This window comes from Salvelinus fontinalis, chromosome 2, assembly GCF_029448725.1.
Source record: "Salvelinus fontinalis isolate EN_2023a chromosome 2, ASM2944872v1, whole genome shotgun sequence".
Lineage (NCBI taxonomy): Eukaryota > Metazoa > Chordata > Actinopteri > Salmoniformes > Salmonidae > Salvelinus > Salvelinus fontinalis.
Window position 1 is genome coordinate 85,719,910 of NC_074666.1, and position 21,644 is coordinate 85,741,553.

The 21,644-nt window shown below is 43.9% G+C and overlaps 1 protein-coding gene across 2 annotated transcripts in view; it reads right to left on the reverse strand.

Moving 5' to 3' along the window:
- Nucleotides 1-21,644, reverse strand: part of ttyh3a (tweety family member 3a) — a 56,076-nt gene that overhangs the window by 17,929 nt on the left and 16,503 nt on the right. For both annotated transcript variants that reach the window (XM_055892353.1, XM_055892361.1), the window contains exons 2-7: nucleotides 20,683-20,852; nucleotides 6,153-6,264; nucleotides 5,697-5,917; nucleotides 4,517-4,612; nucleotides 2,465-2,537; nucleotides 1,780-1,855 (exon numbers count right to left, since the gene is read on the reverse strand). In XM_055892353.1, coding sequence (XP_055748328.1) covers nucleotides 1,780-1,855; nucleotides 2,465-2,537; nucleotides 4,517-4,612; nucleotides 5,697-5,917; nucleotides 6,153-6,264; nucleotides 20,683-20,852 — 748 coding nt within the window. The remainder of the gene's footprint in view (nucleotides 1-1,779; nucleotides 1,856-2,464; nucleotides 2,538-4,516; nucleotides 4,613-5,696; nucleotides 5,918-6,152; nucleotides 6,265-20,682; nucleotides 20,853-21,644) is intronic.

The window sequence follows — 21,644 nt, forward strand, 5'->3', positions numbered from 1 at the left end:
GGTCTTGGCTGATTTCTTTTGAATTTCCCATGATGTCAAGCAAAGAGGCACTGACTTTGAAGGTAGGCCTTGAAATACATCCACAGGTACACCTCCAATTGACTCAAATTATGTCAATTAGCCTATTAGAAGCTTCTAAAGCCATGCCATCATTTTCTGGAATTTTCCAAGCTGTTTAAAGGCACAGTCAACTTAGTGTATGTAAACTTCTGACCCACTGGAATTGTGATACAGTGAATTATAAGTGAAATAATCTGTCTGTAAACAATTGTTGGAAAAAGGACTTGTGTCATGCACAAAGTAGATGTTCTAACCGACTTGCCAAAACTATAGTTTGTTAATAACAAGAAATGCGTGGAGTGGTTGAAAAGCGAGTTTTAATGACTTCAACCTAAGTGTATGTAAACTTCCGACTTCAACTGTAGGTCTTAACAACAGTTCCACTAGCCAGGATCTACAGTTAGGGTAGGCTTTCCTTACTGGAGCTCCTCTAGTATTCCTATTGAGAGTAGGCAGAGGGCTTCACAATGACAGGGTAGAGAGCTCTATTCTCTCCAGCAATGACTTGACAATGGAGAGGGAAAGCTGGAGTGGTGATTTAGAAAGAGGATGACACTAACTGGGCACTATTGATAGGGCAAAACTATTGTTAAATCGATACAGTTACATATCGTGGTATTTTTGACAATATATCGTATCGTTTTGACAACATTGCAATAGTATTTTTTACTTCATAGCTTATTTTGTGAAATATGGAGCCAATTTGTTTTCAGCACTTTTATTTCCATGAATGCAGTACTTTTCCACAGATACCGTCAACTGCAGTAGGAACAAACACACACACCCACCCACCCACCCACTCTGCCTGCCTTCTTCACCATAACGTCTCTCTCCTCACCCCCCTCCTCCACTGGTCTTATCTCAGTCACACACACACACACACACACACACACTACTTCACACACCCCTGGCTCCATCTCTCTCCTCATCATGGGACCAGATTGGCCAATTACGCCACAGGTCGCATTAGACACTTAAAATGCAGCGCAGCCCGTCACCCCTGGCTTGTCTGCCCGGCCACAGATGCTCTGGGGGTAATTTATTGAATCCTATTACAGGTTTGAGGAGGTAGCTCATGCACCCCAGCCCAGGTCCATAAATCTGAAAGCAATACATTTCACCGCTGGCCAGAGAAAATAAAACGTTTTATCTCTCTCCCCAGGGTGGGATGGGGGATTGACTGAGCATCAAAGTGATTGGGCTTGTCTGGCACATATTAAAGCGCTTTTGGCATTTGTGTCGTTGCTCTGTCATTATTTCCGCATCATATCCCAGCGTGCATGCTACTGAAGAGAATGAATCCAATCATTTGTCAGAGCTATCAAAAACATCCTCCAGATGAGTACCCGACGACAAAAGAAACACTCATTTTATCAAACAAACAAACAGACAGTGTTAAAGCCACACTTTTCATTGGTGTTAGGCATTTCCCCCTAAAACGATTTTCTACAACTGTTGTCGTGTTCTCTCAAGTTGAAGAGAGAACGCAATTCAGTCAGCAGACGGTTCTCCTCCAAAACAAACAGGATATGAAAGCTTACGTGACTGTGAGAAATCTAACAAAAACTTGCCTCTCAGCGTTCTTGCACAGAACAACTTAAAAAGTAGAGTTAGACGTGAATCTCACAGAGAGCAGAGTCTGCATTTCTCTTTATGATTGTTCTCTCAATAAACGTGACAAATCTAAGACACTGACGATTCCTCTTAATGAATCTTCACCTTTATTGAGCACTCCATACTGTTCGGTCATTTGGGTGACGAACATGTCAGGAGCAACGCAGAAGTCACTGGAGGTCTGCAGAGAGGGGAGTAAAACACATTCACACGGGGGGGGGGAAACCAAACAGTCAGAAAGCACAACAGGACATTTCCCAACAACACAGTAGTTAGAATAATGAGAATGTTTAGTCTGTAGGATAATCAGCCTCACTAGAGGAATCCATCAGGAGATAATAAAGATCACATGCACCATCGTGTCACGGAAGGAAGACGAGGCAGGGGGGGTCATCTCTGATTCATATGCAGGGGAGGGAATTATCCATTTGAAATGGTGTGGGAGGGGGATTTACATAAAGACAGATCCCACCGGGTCCTACATATTTGATAAAGGCATGCTGCGCACAACCAACGGCACACTGTACCAGCTATAAATTGTAGTAGCTAGTCTGCCTCGCAATTGTCCCTAGATAAACTTGGCAAGTGTTAACAAACCTAACTTCATGAATCATACTGATTATAGTACCTCATGCCAAACATTCTATTTTGTTCAGTGTCAGCTGGCCCACTGCAGTGACTCAGGTAAAAGGTTGTACAGGTTCTAACTCCCACACTACTGTGGGGCTGAGCTCTGGGTTCCAAGCCTCAACATAGAGATATAGAGCCATGTTCCCATGGAGACACTCACGGCAGACACAGCCAACTCCAGACCCAGGGAGGCCCAGCTAATAACCAGAGCCAGGATGCCCAGAAGACACACTCTGGGGAAGGAGAGAGAGAGAGAGGGAGGACAGAGGTTAGAACAGGACTGTCAGGACTGTCGAATCAACATAATATGTCCCTTTCAAAGCAACACACCGGGAAAAAAAACGTCTGAGATTTTGTTATAGGCAGAGCGCATCGGAGGAGGATTCCATTGCATTGACAGGCACGAGTGACCGCGAGTAGATGCACTTGTTTTGAGATCAAAGTGAAGAACCGCATGTATCTGGGTGCACATTTTAGGGCTGACCGCATTTAGTAGACTGGTTGATTGTTTGGTGGACCAAGATTTCTTTCGTTTTTATTTATCATCATTGTTCACAAGACATCTGTCTGATTGGCACCTGTCTGAGTGGACTAATCCATTGTGGAGGCCGTGGGGATGGCACAGTCCATCACTAAGACGTGCTACTGAAATTGTATGTGGTTATATTACATAACAATGGTGCAACACTAATAAAAATAATATTACTTCATAACAAATGAGCTTTCTCCCGAGTTGGATAGAGGTCGCTGTCCGAGGTTCTGAAATATCAGCACGCTATTGAATTGGTGCTTTTCCTAAACCATGTTGCTATGTGCATAATAGCTATAATAGTAGAGAGAAATAGTCCTATAATTCCTATAATAACTACAACCTAAAACTTCTTACCTGGGAATATTGAAGACTCATGTTAAAGGAACCACCAGCTTTCATATGTTCTCATGTTCTGAGCAAGGAACTTAAACGTTAGTTTTTTTTTTTATACATGGCACATATTGCACTTTTACTTTCTTCTCCAAAACTTTGATTTTGCATTATTTAAACCAAATTGAACATGTTTCATTATTTCTTTGGGGCTAAATTGATTTTATTGATGTATTATATTAAGTTAAAATAAGTGTTCATTCAGTATTATTGTAATTCTCATTATTACAAATAAAATAATATAAAAATCGTCTGATTAATCGGTATCGGCTTTTTTTGGGCCCCCAATAATCGGTATCGGCGTTGAAAAATCATAATTGGTCGACCTCTGGATAAAACGAACAAAAAAACTTGCTACAGCCTCAGATCACACAGTAAAACACACACTGGAAGTTGCACAGAATTTTCATAACGTTCAAGTTTGCTCCCAGCAGACAAAAATGTTCTCAATCCCGCAAAAAAATTGAGGGAACATTGCCTTGGACTGGGAGTTGCTTAGCCTTAACACCAAACGATGGCTATTACACATTATGACTGATGTAAATTAAATGCTGAAGGGTTTAATGTTGAGCTATGAAAAAGGAAACCTTGATTTCAACCCTAAACACCCACAGGGACTTGGGATAATGTTTCCCTCATCTCACAAGGAGAGTTAGGGTTAATTATGTTAGAGGAAGTACCCCTTCATTGGTCTCTGGGCAGGGCTTGAGGATGACCTGGGTCTGATTCACTGAGGATGCGTGAGATGAAAGGACATAGGAGGGATAGGAGAGGGGGACCTGGGGGAAGCATAAAGCCCAACACTCTGGAACTGACTCACATGATAATGAGCCACCCAAACTGACCCCGCTGTATCCACAGACACAGATCATTAAATGAAATAGAAGGGACTGAAGAGGAGGACAGGCAGTGCTGAGCCTGTGTCTTTGATGCCTTTTAAAAAGGATCTAACATACTTCCTGCATAGTTGTCAAGAGTTGAGACAGAGGAATTTTATGAGAGATTAGTTTTAATGCACGTACCAAATGGACTGTGACTGGCTGACACTTTTTGAAGCGTGAATTCGTCTCACATAATCGCAATGACAAGGTTGTTCAGCGTACAGTCAAAAGTAATTTGCAACGGGCGAACAAAGTGATACTTGAGATAAAACTTCTGACACGTTGGAGGCATTCATTTTGTTTAAATAATTCAATAGCATGACAATAGCTATAAATATATGGCCTAGCAGAATATGGTCCCCCTCACCACAGTTCTTTTTGGCTCACTCCCTCACATGGTAGGACTCACCCAATAAGTGTTCCCTTGGAGTTGCGAATGAGGCCAAACAGCACCAGCAGGCAGATGAGGATGTTGAAAAGCAGCAGGCCTAAGTAGCCCAGCCACCTGAGGTAGAAAACAACAATAACAACAGTTTCGAAACCAACACCCAACCACAGACACAACAGAACTATAGACCGACTGACTGAAGAAACCCCAACACCTGCTGACAAACGCAGCACAGAAAGAAGATGTTATCTATGACCACTGTACAAATCACATTGGTACTGCTAAAGAAAACAAAAGGGTACAAACATGGGGATTGCTTCAAACATGCATAAAACAAAAAGGAGATGTGATTTGAAGTCCACTTCCCCCGCGAGATGCTGAGGGAGGAAGTGTTTGAGATGTCAAGAGGAAGTAGCAGTGAGGGTCGGCTGCTGAATCAGACTGATTTAACTGTAAAGGCCTTTCCGCTGTTGACTGCAGTCATCTCTGTTGACTACTTTCACATTCATACAGATCCAACTGAACATCACTGTCTGTCTGGCTGGACGGTCTCACCAGGAGACCAACTATCCAACAGTTTATATATCCTCAGTACATTTCACAATCTTACACTGCAGGGTTGTTAACACGAGTTACAGGAGGGAGGACTGTGTTGTGTGTTTCGGGTTTCATCCAGTGTCTCCTCCCACTAAATGGTTCATTTGAAGGGTTTTCCCAGAAAAATCTGAGGCCTGTTGTGGTTCATGTTAGCTTTTTCTGAGTATAAACTGAGATGATTCTCTCTCTAAAAGGCCTGACAGTGGAATTATGCAGCACGACACCAGCATAAACATAAATCTACGAGGAATGACGTACTGTTCGCGTAAACTGCTAATCCTGTAGTGCAGGATTCCTCTCAGAGTGGAAGCTGTGTAGTTCTGTTTACGCTCCATTAAACCCTCGTTGCTGTGAGCTCCTGTATGTAAATGAGGCAGCAGCAAAAGTAGCTAATAATAAAAACTCCCTAATCCCCAACTTGAAATACAAGCAATGTATCGTACAACATGACAAGAAAACATAACTCCAACTACATTCACCTACAATAGCCAAACGATGTACTAAAACAACAGGCCTCAGTTCTGGTAATGGTTTTGGTGAACCATAGAAAGTGTCTGTCCTGAGATGTCATGTAATTGAGTCTCCCAGTCTGTCCATCTCTCACCTGTACCAGTCGTAGAGCTCGATGTTGACGGCCAGCTCCTCCAGGGAGATGTCGCTGTTGTCCCAGAAGGGGATCTCTACCATCTGCCTCACCAGCTCGTCCAGCTGGCCCTGCAGCTTCTGGATGATAGACAGATAGTCTGTGTGCTTGGCGTACTGGCCCTCCAGCTGCCCCAGACTGCCATCCACCGTCTGCTTCAGGGAGCCCGTGCTGTCTGATACCTAGGTAGTAGGCACAGGGAGGGACAAAGTCACAAACAACCCACTCCTTGTGGGGATAGACAAAATCAATCGTGTTTATTATATCGTATCTATTTGGGGTTAGCAGGGGAATCATTGCTCCTTATAGTGATCAACAGTATGATAACTGTGAATGTGGGGCCCAGCCCATGTTATGGCTGTGACAGTAGAGATTTTGCTGCGGTGTCATTGTTTAAATGGGAGTTCTGAGTATTACCAGTTTCTGCACTCCTGCCACCGTGCGGTTGGCGTGGCGCAGGGAGTACGTCAGTCTGTTCACGCCGTCACAGGTCTCGCCGTTCCCATAGAAACCAACAGCAATGCCGGCGCTGAAGGGAGACAAAGGGGAGGAGAGGAAGTGGTTAGGAGGAGGAAGAGGGGTCGGCACAGCACGGCAGACAGACAGACGTAGGGGGTAGGCGTGTGAACCCTGCATCAACCCTGCCAGGGATAGATGCTACTAAACAGGCAGCATTGAGCTCCAGCAGAAAGCCTCCCGATACAGAGTCCATAGCAACCAAGAGGAATGGGTCAGCAATGCCCAGAGCCACACCATAGAGCTGACAAAGGCTGCACTGACACAGGACATCAACCCTTGCCCATTCATGGAGGCCGGAGAGTATAGGGGGAGCTGTCCTGGCTATCACAAAGACCTACTGCCTGCCAGCTAGTGCTAGACCAGTGGTTCCCAACCAGGAGAACCAGGAGCCCTGGGGGTAATTGGCCTATCCACAGGGAAACTTGAGAAGACTCATGAGACCATAGGCCTACTGGTAAAATGCACGAGGGGGTACTTCAGGGATATTCCAGGCAGAGCAAAATTCAGATGGTGGTACAGTAACCAAAAAAGGTTGGGAACCACTGCGCTAGAGTGGTTCCCAAGTGGAATCAAATGCATTAGAGGTGGCAATATCCAACGCTGAATTTCTCATGCACGTATCATCTAATTACTTACATACACATTCTGAATATTAGCTACCTATTAAAAACCGATACCAGTAGGCCTTTAGCAGTCTGAGTTGTCCTTTAGATTAGAATGCGATTGAATTTTGCTCAACAGTGAAACCCAGGAAACTCAGTAGGAACTGAAGACCTGGTGAGAGTGGGACTGTTGCTCAATACATGTGGGGGGTAATCAATTGAATCAACAACGAGAATGATATCAGCCTTCTCTAAGGAGGAGTTGTCACTACTTTTAACCTCTTCCCCTTTGTGAAACAAATACCTCACCACCAGGGGTCACTACAGCCTCTCGCTCTCAATTCGCTTTATCGGCATGACGTAAATATGTACATATTGCCAAAACTTACTTTGGAGATTTACAATATTAACATATTTAAAATAAGAAATATTCTCTCTCCAACTCCCTCCCATTGTGAACAGTTCAATAGGCGCCACAATCACTGCCACCCTGCTGACTGAGAGACTGCCGAGCCAGACAGCCAGTCCAAACAATAGCCTAGTGACCATATGGTCACTCTCAGCTGAACACATGCAAACTGGAGGAGCGTTCCACGTGTACAGCAGCTTGTTGAAGGACAGTCCATCTACAGTTCACACACGTGACATCAGATGGAGGACAGGCTCCATACAGAGAGTCCTTCCGAGCTATAAACTAAAGTAAATAGGCCGATATCATGATGACATCATTACAAGGCAGTTGGAGGGACTTCTACAAGCAAGATGGAAGGAGGTCTGAGGGCAGCGTATCAAAAGAGACGTTCTGGTCAAACAGACTGGCGTTTAACATTGTATTGCAGGATTTCAAAGCTTCACTGCCATTATCCTACAGTATGTTCAAAGCAGGTACGTTCAGTTGTGGTTCTCAGACAGACGTCATCTTCCTAAGGTTATGGTTACATGGTTTCCTGCAGCAGAGTTCCGATCATTCCTGCAAGGCAGTAAATCTGCCAGGATGATCTGTATAGGGTGTGGGTCTGAGGTAAGGCCAAACAAAGGGTTCCTCTGGCATTGATAAACATCTAGTTGTTCAGCACCAATGGAGCCAAGACCAGGCCATTCCAGTAGTAGTAACCAAAACCTCAAACATTTCAAAAGACAAGTTTGAGGATCATGCATTTAAGGCTGCAGCAATAACTAGGCTACATCAACAGAAACTAGGCTTACTCAACATAATGTCTCAGTTGAAGTAGAGAATCTTCAAGGACAGATGAGGAGAATCTCTCTGAACAAAGAGTCAAACGGAATTCTACGACGCAGCCACAGCAACAGTGATATTACATTTTGACGCACCATCAATGACCTATGAAATTGCCATGGCAACCACATTTGAGCAAAGTTAAAGCTGTACAATACGACAATTACCTCAGGGAAGGGAGAAAGAAGCAGAGTCAATCATTATAGACATAAGACAAGTTAAACTACTTCATAACAAACCTGGAGAAAGACATTCAATCATCCCCTGCATAAAATCTATAGACAAAGTGTTTAAAGTGTTCCACAGAGATGCTGTGTTGATTCCAATGCTTCCCACAGTTGTGTCAAGTTGGCTGGACACAAACCGTTCTTGACACAAACCGGTGCGCCCGGCACCAAGTACCATACCCCGTTCTAACGCACTTAAATCTTTTGTTCTGCCCATTCACCTTCAATGGCACACCTACACAATCCACGTCTCAATTGTCTCCAGGCTTCTGTCGCCTCTTTAACCTGTTCTTTAACCTGTCGCCTCCCCTTCGTCTACACTGATTGAAGTGGATTTTACAAGTGACATCAATAAGGGCTCATAGCTTTCACCTGGTCAGCCTATGGAAAGTAAAGGTGTTCTTTATATTTTGTACACTCAGTGTATATTGCGAAGACTAAGCTGATCTAGCCCTCCTACGCTGTCTAGACGTCGTGTGAAAAAAACAGACTTCAACGAGCCACCCTACCAGTAAGATACATAATATCAAATGTTCACCCCCCACCCCCATAAAACCAAGCTCAGATCTTTCCTTTTTTAAAAGCAGGTCTGTATAGGCTTAACTCTTCATGCCTGTGACATAACATCCCCAGTCCTTTACACAGGAGCATCTGATGTCAGTGGGGATTAAATCAAATGTCACGTTGACAAGGGAAACACCTCCTGTTAAAATGGGAGCCAGTCCACTCCTCTTCACCCTGCGTCCAATGAGTGGATGGGATTGGCCATTTCCTGAACTGCTGCTAGCTAGGACAATCTCTTCCTCTCATACTCTGAAGGATGGAACGGTGAGCTGGAGCTATGGGTCTGTGTTCAGGGCAAACAAAGCACATCTCCCTCTGGGGACTGGTAAACTGTGGTGGAAACGGAGAACAGGAAACACAGGCAGAGATGAAATACAACACAACAGAGTGTTGTTGTTTCTCTCACTGTAAGGTCAGTGATTCAGGACTGCCAAAGCAGCCAGACAAACATGACTTAAGTGCTTTATGTTCAGGTGTTCAAAAAGACAACGCCAGAAATGACATATCTGAGTTCCATCTCCCTGTCATCCACCAGCACAGTGTGTTTACAGCAGGCTGAAGACAAACCAGAGAGATGTTATCGCACACTCAATGTCAAGCCTAAAAACGGATTTACATGAAAGGCAGTTCTGCTTCCAAGGCTCTTGCCTGGGATTTCCATCATCTTTAATTATGCAAGCAGCAACAGCTCCTTTGATCTCGACAACCTCAAGTTTCGCAGCCAAAACGTAACAGAGTGACAGAGGATGGGCATGTGACTGCGAGGACTCCCTCAAATCATGAGCTTTGTGCAAGACTTCAGTAAAAAAAAAATTGCTGAGATTCTCTCAAGTTTCATGACAGTTGGACCATAAACTTACATTGCCTGTCATTTACGTGGCATTAAACTTCATTTGATATACCCCATGCGACATTTTTACTCATCGCTCTAATCCCACTTTCCCCATGCGCTCACCACACACACACACGTGACGACACACAGGGAGAGAGTAATTATCATGCAGCCCACATGCTCATCAGGTCTCCATGCTTTTGTGAGCCGCTCTGCAGTGATTTCAGCTGAATCCAACAACATGGCTCTGAACTGATCCAACTCAGGGGGCGTGAAAGCAGGATTCAGCCCAGTGTTAAAATGGATGTGACAAAAACAGGAAGATTCCACAATTGACTCAGCAAAAAGCTCACGCTTGGATTTGACAAGCTCTCCCAAATAAATTAACTCTTTATTGGGGATATGGAAGCTTTTGTGGGTCTCTCTCTTGGGCGTCCTCCATTTGTAAGACATTACTCAGTTTTCAGTACGCGTGGGAGTTCTTTGCTCTCCTCTCATGTTGTTCTTCCCTTTCACATGACTCCTCTGAGACTGCATGCATATACAAGTATCTGGCCTAACAGTCAAATCCCAGAGGATTACTTACATAGTATCATTATACATTTTTTATTTGTTTATCCAACCTTTATTTAACTAGGCAAGTCAGTTAAGAACAAATGATCATTTACAATGATGGCCTCTCATCTATACATGAGAGAATAGGCTTTGTTTCCAGGCAGATACAGAGTGGATTTTATTTTAGGCTGTGTTTTCACACCTCCACAATGCTGAACATAAACTGCAGAAAGCAGATGGTTGGATTCTTAAAAGGTGTCCTTGAACGCAGTGCAATACAGAAAACGGACTTATTGCATTTATTTGGGTGGATCCATGAAGAGCAGAGGCCTCTTTTTCCATGTGGTCAACAGGTGAACAGGAAAACATTGAAAAAGATCATGAGCAGAAGATATCGGCCATTTTTAATGTCGGTCTGTCTGTCCGTCCTTCTCCTGTCACTTGCCATCAGGCCATTTTGCTCTGCGTTTGTGGCTGCTTTCCTAATTCCGCTTTGATCATCTATGTATGAGCTACAGACAGTGACTGTCTACAGTTTGCTGTCTGTGTGTCTATTTGTCCGTCCCTAGATGAGCAGAACGACTTCCATTTCAGCGCCTTGAGACTCCTGGCTGGGCCTCTGTGTAGACAATGATGCCATGATCTGAGAAGTACTAAACAAATAGAGGAAACAGACTCAACTGTTTACTTGTGTGGGTGGCCTGGGGGCTGAACCCACAACACAAAGCTCATGTTTTCTAAATTACAGCTGAAGAAGCCGTTTCCTCATCCTCCCATATCTTTATTAGCAGATTATTAAAACACACAAAGTGCCTGACAGTTAAGATTCTCTGTTACAAAACCACCCACTACTTTGGTAACTGTTTATCATTAATGGCAGACCGGATTTGTTTTCTCCCCCTCCAAAAAGGCTTCCATGCACACAGACTAGGGATGGGCATTTGAAATATTTACACTTTTCAAATAATACAATATATATATATCTTTTTTTTTTTTTTTTAACATTTTTATTATTATTTATTTTTTAAAATCGGATATCCGGATAGTCGAAAAACGTGTTTTATTGTGAAACTTTTGTAAAACTCTGTTTGCTGCTGTAGCAGGGGGAAGGGCAGGGGTCAGTGTGTGTGAGACCGCACTCCCCTTCCTTGTCTACAAGTACAACAACTCCTAGCCCAGAGTGGAACTCAGGTCTAAGCTTATAACGTATACCCACCTTGAGAGTTATGTCCCACCCCGCTGTTGGCTTTTCATTTGAAGGGGTGGTGGTGGCATCAAACTATTTGATTGAACACTTTCTTGGGCACTGTTCGGCCATGCACACGGCAGCCTTTGCATCAGAACCATCTACCGATTACGGATACAGTCCAACGTGAGACACGTGCTGCTATAACAGGTACAGTCATTGGCAGAGTAGTAATCTCTCACGCTTCTCCTATGTAATGCCCTACAACGGAACAGTAACTGTATATGTGACGGCGAGCTTCAGATGAAACAGTCTAACTTCCCTCATTTCTATTCCTTTATGATTAGAAATGTCCCCACTCACCTGCTAGGCTACATACAGTACGGAGCCTCTGACTGTAGTGCCGCTTTGATTGCCTCACAATAAACCAAATCAAACTGTGTCACACGCGCCGAATACAACAAGTGTAGACTTAACCGTGAAATGCTTACTTACAAGCCCTTAACCAACAGTACAGAAAATATTTACCAAGTAAAATAAAAAGTAACACAATAAGAATAACAAGGCTGTATACACCGGTACCGAGTCAGTGTGCGGGGGTACAGGCTAGTTGAGGTAATCTGTACATGTAGGTGGGGGCGAAGTGACTATGCATAGGTAACAAACAGACAGCGACTAGCAGTGTACAAGAGGGGGGGGGGGGGGGGGGGGGGGGGTGTCAATGTAAATAGTCTGGTGGCGATTTTAAGAATTGATCAGCAGTCTTATGGCTTGGGGTAGAAGCTGTTGAAGAGCCTTTTGGTCCTAGACTTGACGCTCCGGTACCGCTTGCCATGCGGTAGCAGAGAAAACAGTCTATAACTTGGGTGACTGGAGTCTCTGACAATTTTATGGGCACCACCTATTATATAGGTCCTGGATGGCAGGAAGCTTGGTCCCAGTGATGTAGTGGGCCGTTCGTACTTCCCTCTGTTGTGCCATACGGTCAGATGCCGAGCAGTTGCCATACCAGGCGGTGATGCAACCGGTCAAGATGCTCTCAATGGTGCAGCTGTAGAACCATTTGAGGATCTGGGGACCCATGCCAAATCTTTTCAGTCTCCTGAGGGGGAAAAGGTTTTGTCGTGCCCTCTTCACAACTGTCTTGGTATGTTTGGACAATGATAGTTCGTTGGTGATGTGGACACCAAGCAAACTTAATGGTGTTGGAGTCGTGTTTGTCCACGCAGTCGTGGGTGAACAGGAAATACAGGAGGGGACTAAGTACACACTCCTGAGGGGCCCCAGTGTTAAGGATCAGCGTGGCAGACGTCTTGTGGCCTACTCTTACCACCTGGGGGTGGCCCGTTAGGAAGTACAGGATCCAGTTGCAGAGGGAGGTGTTTAGTTCCAGAGTCATTAGCTTAGTGATGAGCTTCGTGGGCACTATGGTGTTGAACTCTGAGCTGTAGTCAATGAACAGCATTCTCACATAGGTGTTTTGTCATCTGTGGATCTGTTGGGGCGGTAGGCAAATTGGAGTGGGTCTAGGGTGTCTGGGAGGATGTTGTTGATGTGAGCCATGACCAGCCTTTCAAAGCACTTCATGGCTACAGAAGTGAGTGTCATGGGGCGGTAGTCATTTAGGCAGGATACCTTTGCTTCCTTGCGGAACAGAGACTATGGTCGTTTGCTTGAAACATGTAGGTATTAGACTCAGTCAGGGAGAAGTTGAAAATGTCAGTGACACTTGACAGTTGATCCGCGCATGCTTTGAGTACATGTCGTGGTAATCAGTCTGGCCCAGCGGCTTTGTGAATTTTGACCTTTTTAAAAGGTTTTGTTCACATCGCCTACCGATTTACACGCGTGAAATGTGTGAAGGCTACCAGTGTGTCTTTTTTTAAAAATGGGGTGCACATCATAAAAACTATTTTAAAAAGTTTGTTGTTTTATTAAATGAAGAATGTCAAATGTCATGGTATTTACTTGTATGTAGTAATGTCACATCATGGATCATTTTAGTTAATTCAGACAACGCCTATTCAATGTTAAAATAGGCCGACACATTTTTGCAGCAGAAAAATGTACACTCGCAAATAATCAAATACTAACGTCCGTTTGATTAACCGGGCCCATCCCTAGCACAGACCACATGAATTACACAACAGCATTAAGCACATAAAGCACAGTCTTGCTCAATTCATGATAACTCCGCTGCTTATTATGGGTTGTGCTTCTTCCCAATGGGGAGAGACCCTCTCATAGCCTGTGAAAGGAGGGTAGGGCGAAGAGAGTTTGATGAATCTCTTCTCCCTACAAGCATAGATGGGACTCGATAAGACTCCCACGGCCGGGAAGAAATATTTTCAGCTGCCTGGGCTTGCAGAGACTTGCATCATGTGGATGGATTCGTTCTCAAAGAAGGGCCAGTGCCAGAGAGGCGGGCAGAGAGACTCCAGAAGCTCACTGTTAAGGCAGCGGGCAGATGGTCATTACTCACTGGGGGTTCAGGGAGGACAGATATCCATCATTCAGATTCAGCCAGAGATGCAATTACAGTTCAGGGAGCGGTACCATCCTCCATCTGGGTCACAGCGCCTTGAAACAGAAGGCTGGGAAGTGCGTATCCACAGACGGATGGAGGGAGACTGAGGTGAAAAGACCAAAAACCTTTCATCAGTCATAAATACTGGGCTGTGCCCCAGACACTACAGAGTGGCCATTCTGGCCAATAGCTTTGTCTTAACTTCTTGACGCTAGGGGTCAGATTTTTTATTTTATTTTTTAAAATAACGTTCCCAAGGTAAACGGACTATTTCTCAGATCCAGATAGTAGAATATGCATATAATTTACAGATTAGGATAGAAAACAATCCAAAGTTTCCAAAACTGTCAAAATATTGTCTGTGAGTATAACAAAACTGATTTTTCAGGCGAAAACCTGAGGAAATCTAAACCGGAAATGATTTTTTATTTTATTTTAAATTTTTAATCTGTGTTTCATTTCCCATCTTTCTTCCATTTAAAGGGGTATCAACCAGATTCCTTTTCCAATGGCTTCCTCAGGCTGTGACCAGGCTTTAGACATAGTTTCAGGCTTTTATTTGGGAAAAAATGAGCGAGATTTTTCAAAACTAGTCAGGTGTCCTTTGATTAGTTCCTGCGTGCGAGAGGGGTAGCTCTCCACTTTCTTTCTCTCTTTTATTGAATAGGTTACGGTCCGGATGAAATATTATCGATTATGTATGTTAAAAACAACCTGAGGATTGATTATAAAAAACATTTGACATGTTTCTACGAACATTACGGGTACTTTTTGGAATTTTCGTTGAACGGAACGAGGCTGTGGTTTTCTGAACATAAAGCGCAACCCAAATGGCGTTTTTTTGTTCTAAAAGTAATATTTATCAAACAAAAAGAACATTTATTGTGTAACTGGGAGTCTCGTGAGTGCAAACATCCGAAGATTATCAAAGGTAAGCGATTAATTTTACTGCTTTTCTGACTTTTGTGACCATGTTAATTTGGGGCTAGCTGTTCTAGCATTGATTGATACACTCACAAAAGCTTGGATTGCTTTCGCTGTAAAGCATATTTTCAAAATCTGACACGATAGGTGGATTAACAACAAGCTAAACTGTGTTTTGGTATATTTCAATTGTGATTGCATGATTATAAATATTTTTAGTAATATATTTGGTGCCCTGCAATTCAGCGGTTGTTTAGGAAAATGATCCCGCTAAAGGGATCCGTAGCGTCAAGAAGTTTTAAGAGATCACTCACAAAGGGGCTGCATAATCGAAAAGGAAGGTTTTTCTAGGAATTCTAGGTCCATTATTTTGACAGACAGCACTGTTCATTCACTTATCTGTCACTGACACTCAGAACATGACCCTTTGTGAGACCCAGGGATTCCAAAGCTTGTCTGTGTGATTGTGGTGGACTAGCCTGTCGTTATTCCAGACAGCCGTGTAAATCATTGGTTGGGAGGGACTCCGGAAGGAAGGATTTAGAAACGTAACAGTTTGGTCTGGTTTCCCACTGTACTAGACACAGAGCTACTCTTTGATAGTGAAAGGGTATATCGTCCTTAGCATTTACCCCAACGTGATACTTTGCCATCCCATTGAAGTATACAGTACAAAAATATAAAACGCAACATGCAACATTTCAAAGATTTTACTGAGTTACAGTTCATAGAAGGAAATCGGTCAATTGAAATAAATAAATAATCTATAGATTTCACATGACTGGGCAGGGGCGCAGTCATGGGAGCCATGCTCAGCCAATCAGAATGAGTTTCCCCCCACAAAATGGCTTAATTACAGACATAAATACACCTCAGCACGGTACTGATAAATTCTATAAAACGTTGTTGGAGGAGGCTTATGGTAGAGAAATTAACATTCAATTCTCTGGCAACAGCTCCGTTGGACATTCCTGCAGTCAGCATGCCAATTGCATGCTCCCTAAAAACTTGAGACATCTGTGGCATTGTGTTGTGTGACGAAACTGCATGTTTTAGAGTGGCCTTTTATTGTCTCCAGCACAAGGTGCACCTGTGTAATGATCATGCTGTTTAATCAGCTTCTTGAAATGGCAAAGGAGAAATGCTCACTAACAGGGATGTACACAAATTTGTGCACAATATTTGAGAGAAATAATATTTTTGTGTGTATGGAAAATGTCTGGGATCTTGTATTTCTTTACACGTTGCGTTTACATTTTGTCCAGTATAGTAGACCATCTAGTGTGATTAGCTCCGCAAGATTGACACTTTTGCAGAATTCTTGGGGTAGCCTAATTCCTGAAAATACACCACAATATTATTGTCATTCAAAGGGTTCTAACGCTAAACCACCAGAGTCCTTGAGTATCCCTCTGCCTGGTCTGAGCCAAACCCCTGCCTGCTCTGAGCCAGCCCCTCTGGGTCTTCTTCTGTGTCCTGAGGTGGCTTCTGAGAGAATGTTGCCATGGAAACTACGGTGGGGGCTCATTTGTCACATGATTTCAGTTTGAATGTGGGAAATCCTTTGTTTTGCTAACTTTTTCGTTATTTTCCAGTACATTGCTGGAGGACTACCTGCAGAGACGAGGCCTCACGGTTATCCCGTCTATCCCAGAGAATAGGGACGTTGGCATGGTGTTTGGTAAGGAACCAACGTTTCAGACAGAGACGCTGAAAACTGGCATGATTCTACGGCAATTTTGACTGCAGTGCAGCGCAGGAACTTGCATTCACCAATGATGTAAACTAAAGCCTAAATATGGCTGGCCATTAAAACAGGATGTGGTTCAGCCTAGAGCTGTTCAACAGCTGACTTACCTAGTTAAATAAAAGGTTAAATAAAATAAACAAAAATAACAGCCGAGACCCATCACATCACCCAAAAAATGGTTTCTGTGTAATACTCTTCACTGTTCATAATCATACAGAAGATTACATTGCACAACAATGCCTCTCCAACTTCCTCGCTCCACTTATTCAGTGTTCTGTGGCATCAACTTACTCTCTAAATAGAATCAATATGTCCTCATCTTCATAATAGCGTCTCTCAGTCAGACAACAACCACTTCATCAGCTTTAAACAAATCAATACTACTCCCACTATAATTAATACACATATGTCAATCCAGAAAGTCAGAAGAAACTCATTGAGAATCCCAGAAAGGCCTGGCTTTTTAGGCCTAGTTAGACTAAACAAATGTGATTTATTGCAGCTTTGTATGTTGTATATATATATACTGCTCAAAAAAATAAAGGGAACACTTAAACAACACAATGTAACTCCAAGTCAATCACACTTCTGTGAAATCAAACTGTCCACTTAGGAAGCAACACTGATTGACAATAAATTTCACATGCTGTTGTGCAAATGGAATAGACAAAAGGTGGAAATTATAGGCAATTAGCAAGACACCCCCAAAAAAGGAGTGATTCTGCAGGTGGTGATCACAGACCACTTCTCAGTTCCTATGCTTCCTGGTTGATGTTTTGGTCACTTTTGAATGCTGGCGGTGCTCTCACTCTAGTGGTAGCATGAGACGGAGTCTACAACCCACACAAGTGGCTCAGGTAGTGCAGTTCATCCAGGATGGCACATCAATGCGAGCTGTGGCAAAAAGGTTTGCTGTGTCTGTCAGCGTAGTGTCCAGAGCATGGAGGCGCTACCAGGAGACAGGCCAATACATCAGGAGACGTGGAGGAGGCCGTAGGAGGGCAACAACCCAGCAGCAGGACCGCTACCTCCGCCTTTGTGCAAGGAGGTGCACTGCCAGCGCCCTGCAAAATGACCTCCAGCAGGCCACACTACGCTGACAGACACAGCAAACCTTTTTGCCACAGCTCGCATTGATGTGCCATCCTAGATGAACTGCACTACCTGAGCCACTTGTGTGGGTTGTAGACTCCGTCTCATGCTACCACTAGAGTGAGAGCACAGAACGCGTCTCCTTCCTGAGCGGTGTGACGGCTGCGTGGTCCCATGGTGTTTAGACTTGCGTACTATTGTTTGTACAGATTAACGTGGTACCTTCAGGCATTTGGAAATTGCTCCCAAGGATTAACCAGACTTGTGGAGGTCTACAATTTGTTTTCTGAAGTCTTGGCTGATTTCTTTGGATTTTCCCATGATGTCAAGCAAAGAGGGTCTGAGTTTGAAGGTAGGCCTTGAAATACATCCACAGGTACACCTCTAATTGACTCAAATGATGTCAATTAGCCTATCAGAAGCGTCTAAAGGCATGACATCATTTTCTGGTATTTTCTAAGCTGTTTAAAGGCACAGTCAACTTAGTGTATGTAAACTTCTGACCCACTGGAATTGTGATAGATTATTTCACTTATAATTCACTCTGTCTGTAAAAAATTGTTTGAAAAATTACTTGTGCCATACACAAAGTAGATGTCCTAACCGACATGCCAAAACTATAGTTTGTTAACAAGAAAGGGAAGCTAATTAACCTAGATACAAAAAAGTAGCAGTGATTGAGGATTATTTAATTTGAGGCGGACTGCAGAAAGTATCGAGTAGAAGGATTTGTGGTGTCAAGCCTTTTAACCCTGTGCACCTCTCATTCTCTGCTTGAGCAGATGCTAGATTGTTTAAAAAATGCGAACACCAGACGAGGAAGGGGTTAACACCAAGCAGCAAGCGCCCAAGTAGCCTACCCTCCAATTGAGAGCTCCAATGAAGTAAGCAGAAGATTAGTTCTAAAAATACCACCATCTCACCAGAGTAGTTAGACACTAAACCAGCAGCTTTCAGATGCTACAATCTACCACAAACGTAAACACCACATCCCTTCCACTGCAGAGAAAGTGTTTGCCTACACAAAAACAGAATAATTTCTCAACGGGATTAAGTTTGCAGGTCAAAGTTTAGAAGAATTGTGGGGGTCCTGTCTGTCACCCCCAGACTACAGCATGCAACCCATGGTTTGTGAAGTCCAACGTCAAATGAAGACCTGCTCTTGTATCCTCAGTTCAGAAGGGGAGAGGTGTAAACAACAATAAAAGCGGCATCTGACAGTGTGTGTGTCAAATACCTCCTGTGTCCATTATGAGTTCGGAGACAGGTCACAGTTCTGCTCTCAGAGCACAGCCTCCAGCAGAGTAAACCATCCATCAATTCTAGGGGTGTAGCAGTTCACCAAACCCACGGTTCGGTATGTATTGCGGTTTTGGAGTCACGTTTCAGTTTGGTTTCGGTACAGCGGGGAAATTAAATGCTATTCACAATGTTCTTACATTTACATTACATTTAAGTCATTTAGCAGACGCTCTTATCCAGAGCGACTTACAAATTGGTGCATTCACCTTATGATATCCAGTGGAACAACCACTTTACAATAGAGCATCTAAATCTTTTAAGGGGGGGGGGGGGGTTAGAAGGATTACTTTATCTTATCCTAGGTATTCCTTAAAGAGGTGGGGTTTCAGGTGTCTCCGGAAGGTGGTGATTGACTCCGCTTGACTTCTTGGCATTGTCTGTTCTGACAGAATTGTTATGTTGGGCCTCTCAAGTTTCCACTCTGATGCTGCGTTTCGAACTATGTGAGAGGTGGGAAGTTACCAGTTGGAGGGCCATTCAAGTGGATTATTCCCAGTCCTATATATAAAATGTACCCTTCCCTCTTAGTTATGAACGCACCGTGATAGTTGCTGGAGCACGTTTACGAGGGGCTGAAACCCCCCATTCTCAACCACCGTCAATGGTCGCAGCTATAAACCGAAGACTGGCAGTCTGTTTCTTTTTTTACAATCGCTATTGTCATTTCTTTGGCCAGGTCAGAATCAGCTGCCAAAGAATGCTTGAATGCAGAGGGGAGACGATGTTGTTATTTCTTAGCGTTTCTGTCTTGTTCCGGCATACTGGGGTGTCAACATGAGGTGTTGGCAGCTGCATAGGCTATTCTCCTTGAGCGGAACGACATACTGTTAAGCATTTATCCACAACTCTCTGTCCATCGGCGCTGTAATCTACTGGGAAGCCAAAATGTTCCCAAGCTGGAGATTTAAATGATGAATGAAGATCCTCCAATTCTGGTTAATCAACCCCACCACTCGCCATCATACAAAAATAATAAACTTCTGCACCTCACAAAAGTACAGTTTGATATGCGCCAATTAAAATTAAAATGTTGATCAAAAAGTACGCAAAGGCTCTAGCTGTTTAAACGGAATAGCCTGAAATGTACTCAAGAGACATAGGACTAGTGTTTGGACTGTAAATATCTTTCATGTATTCATTCGGGTTCACAGTATGGACCGAACCGAGGTCCCTGTACCGAATGGTTCGGTACGAATACATGTACCGTTAAACCCCTAATAAATTCCCTCCGGCAGACTAGGCATGAGGTCTTAAAGCCAGTCACGTATGACACCGTGGGTGGTGTTCACTCATCTCAGAGGAAGACTGCTGGCAATGTGTTAGATAACAAAGGTATCAAGGAGGAGATTAAAAAGGCACAAACTGCTCCATCATGCATGAAATACGCTTATGTCTGTGCACTACAGGGCCAATCAAGGTGGTTAAAGGGTGATGGTGAACATGGCTAATCAGAGGAGGTTAAGGGGTGATGGCTAACATTGCTAATCCTTGCATTGTCGTCTGCAGTCCCAGGCTTTACATGTTGAAATTAGAGATGGCCCACCTCATTACAGCTAGGCCTGTATTTTGGGTAGTGAACCAATGGTCTGTTGAGTGATCAGAGCCTTACGTCTTTCCACGTGGGACTCACCTGCAGACGAGCGTGGCGATGATGACACACCAGGCGGTGCAGCAGCAGTCGGCGTTGGGCTGCTCCTCGCTCTTCTTCCGCCGGCAGCACAGCCAGAAGGAGTAGAAGAGCAGGAAGAGGAGGTCCAGGGCCAGGCAGGCTAGAGCCACGCCTCCCAGCAGCAGGATGGACTGAGGGGGGGAACAAGAGGACGATGAGACGTCATCTCACACACATAATGAATAATCGCAACGGAAAGTTTTGCGGTTATTACACACACACACACACAACTGCTGGGGAAAGCTTTCAGAGAGACTATGTAGGATGTAGAGGTACAGGAGCCAAGCATCCAGGATCCATTTTGTGGTCCTAGAACAATATTGTCTAATTTAGACAAATGTTTTTTTTTTTTTACTGCATAGCTGTTGCCCGTTGGAATGATATTTGGGGAAAGGGGGATACCTAGTCAGTTGCACAACAATGCATTCAACCGAAATGTGTCCTCCGCATTTAATGCAACCCTTCTGAATCAGAGAGGTGTGTGTGGGGAGGGCTGCCTTAATCGACGTCCATGTCATCAGAGACCGGGGAGCAGCTGTCGTTGGGGGTTAACTGCCTTGCTCAAGGGCAGAACAATGCCGGCTCGGGGCTTCAAACCAGCAACCTTTTGGTTACTGGCCCAACGCTCTAACCGCTAGGCTATCCTGCACATCCAGTCTGCAAGGAATGAGAAGCTATTGAATCAGATATACACTCTGACCACCCAGAGGAGTCACATGGCAATGAGATGGTCCCTCTGATTATTAGCTATGCCCTTTGGCTCGTTAGAGCTCATTTACACCAGATCAGTTAATTAAGGATTATCGTCATAACTTTGAGAATAACGTAGAAGGCAGAGGAGGAAAAACCTCAAGCCTCATTAAAACCCCCCATCATGAACAAGCACAAAGACACCACCATGAGACACATACTCTGACAAAGCC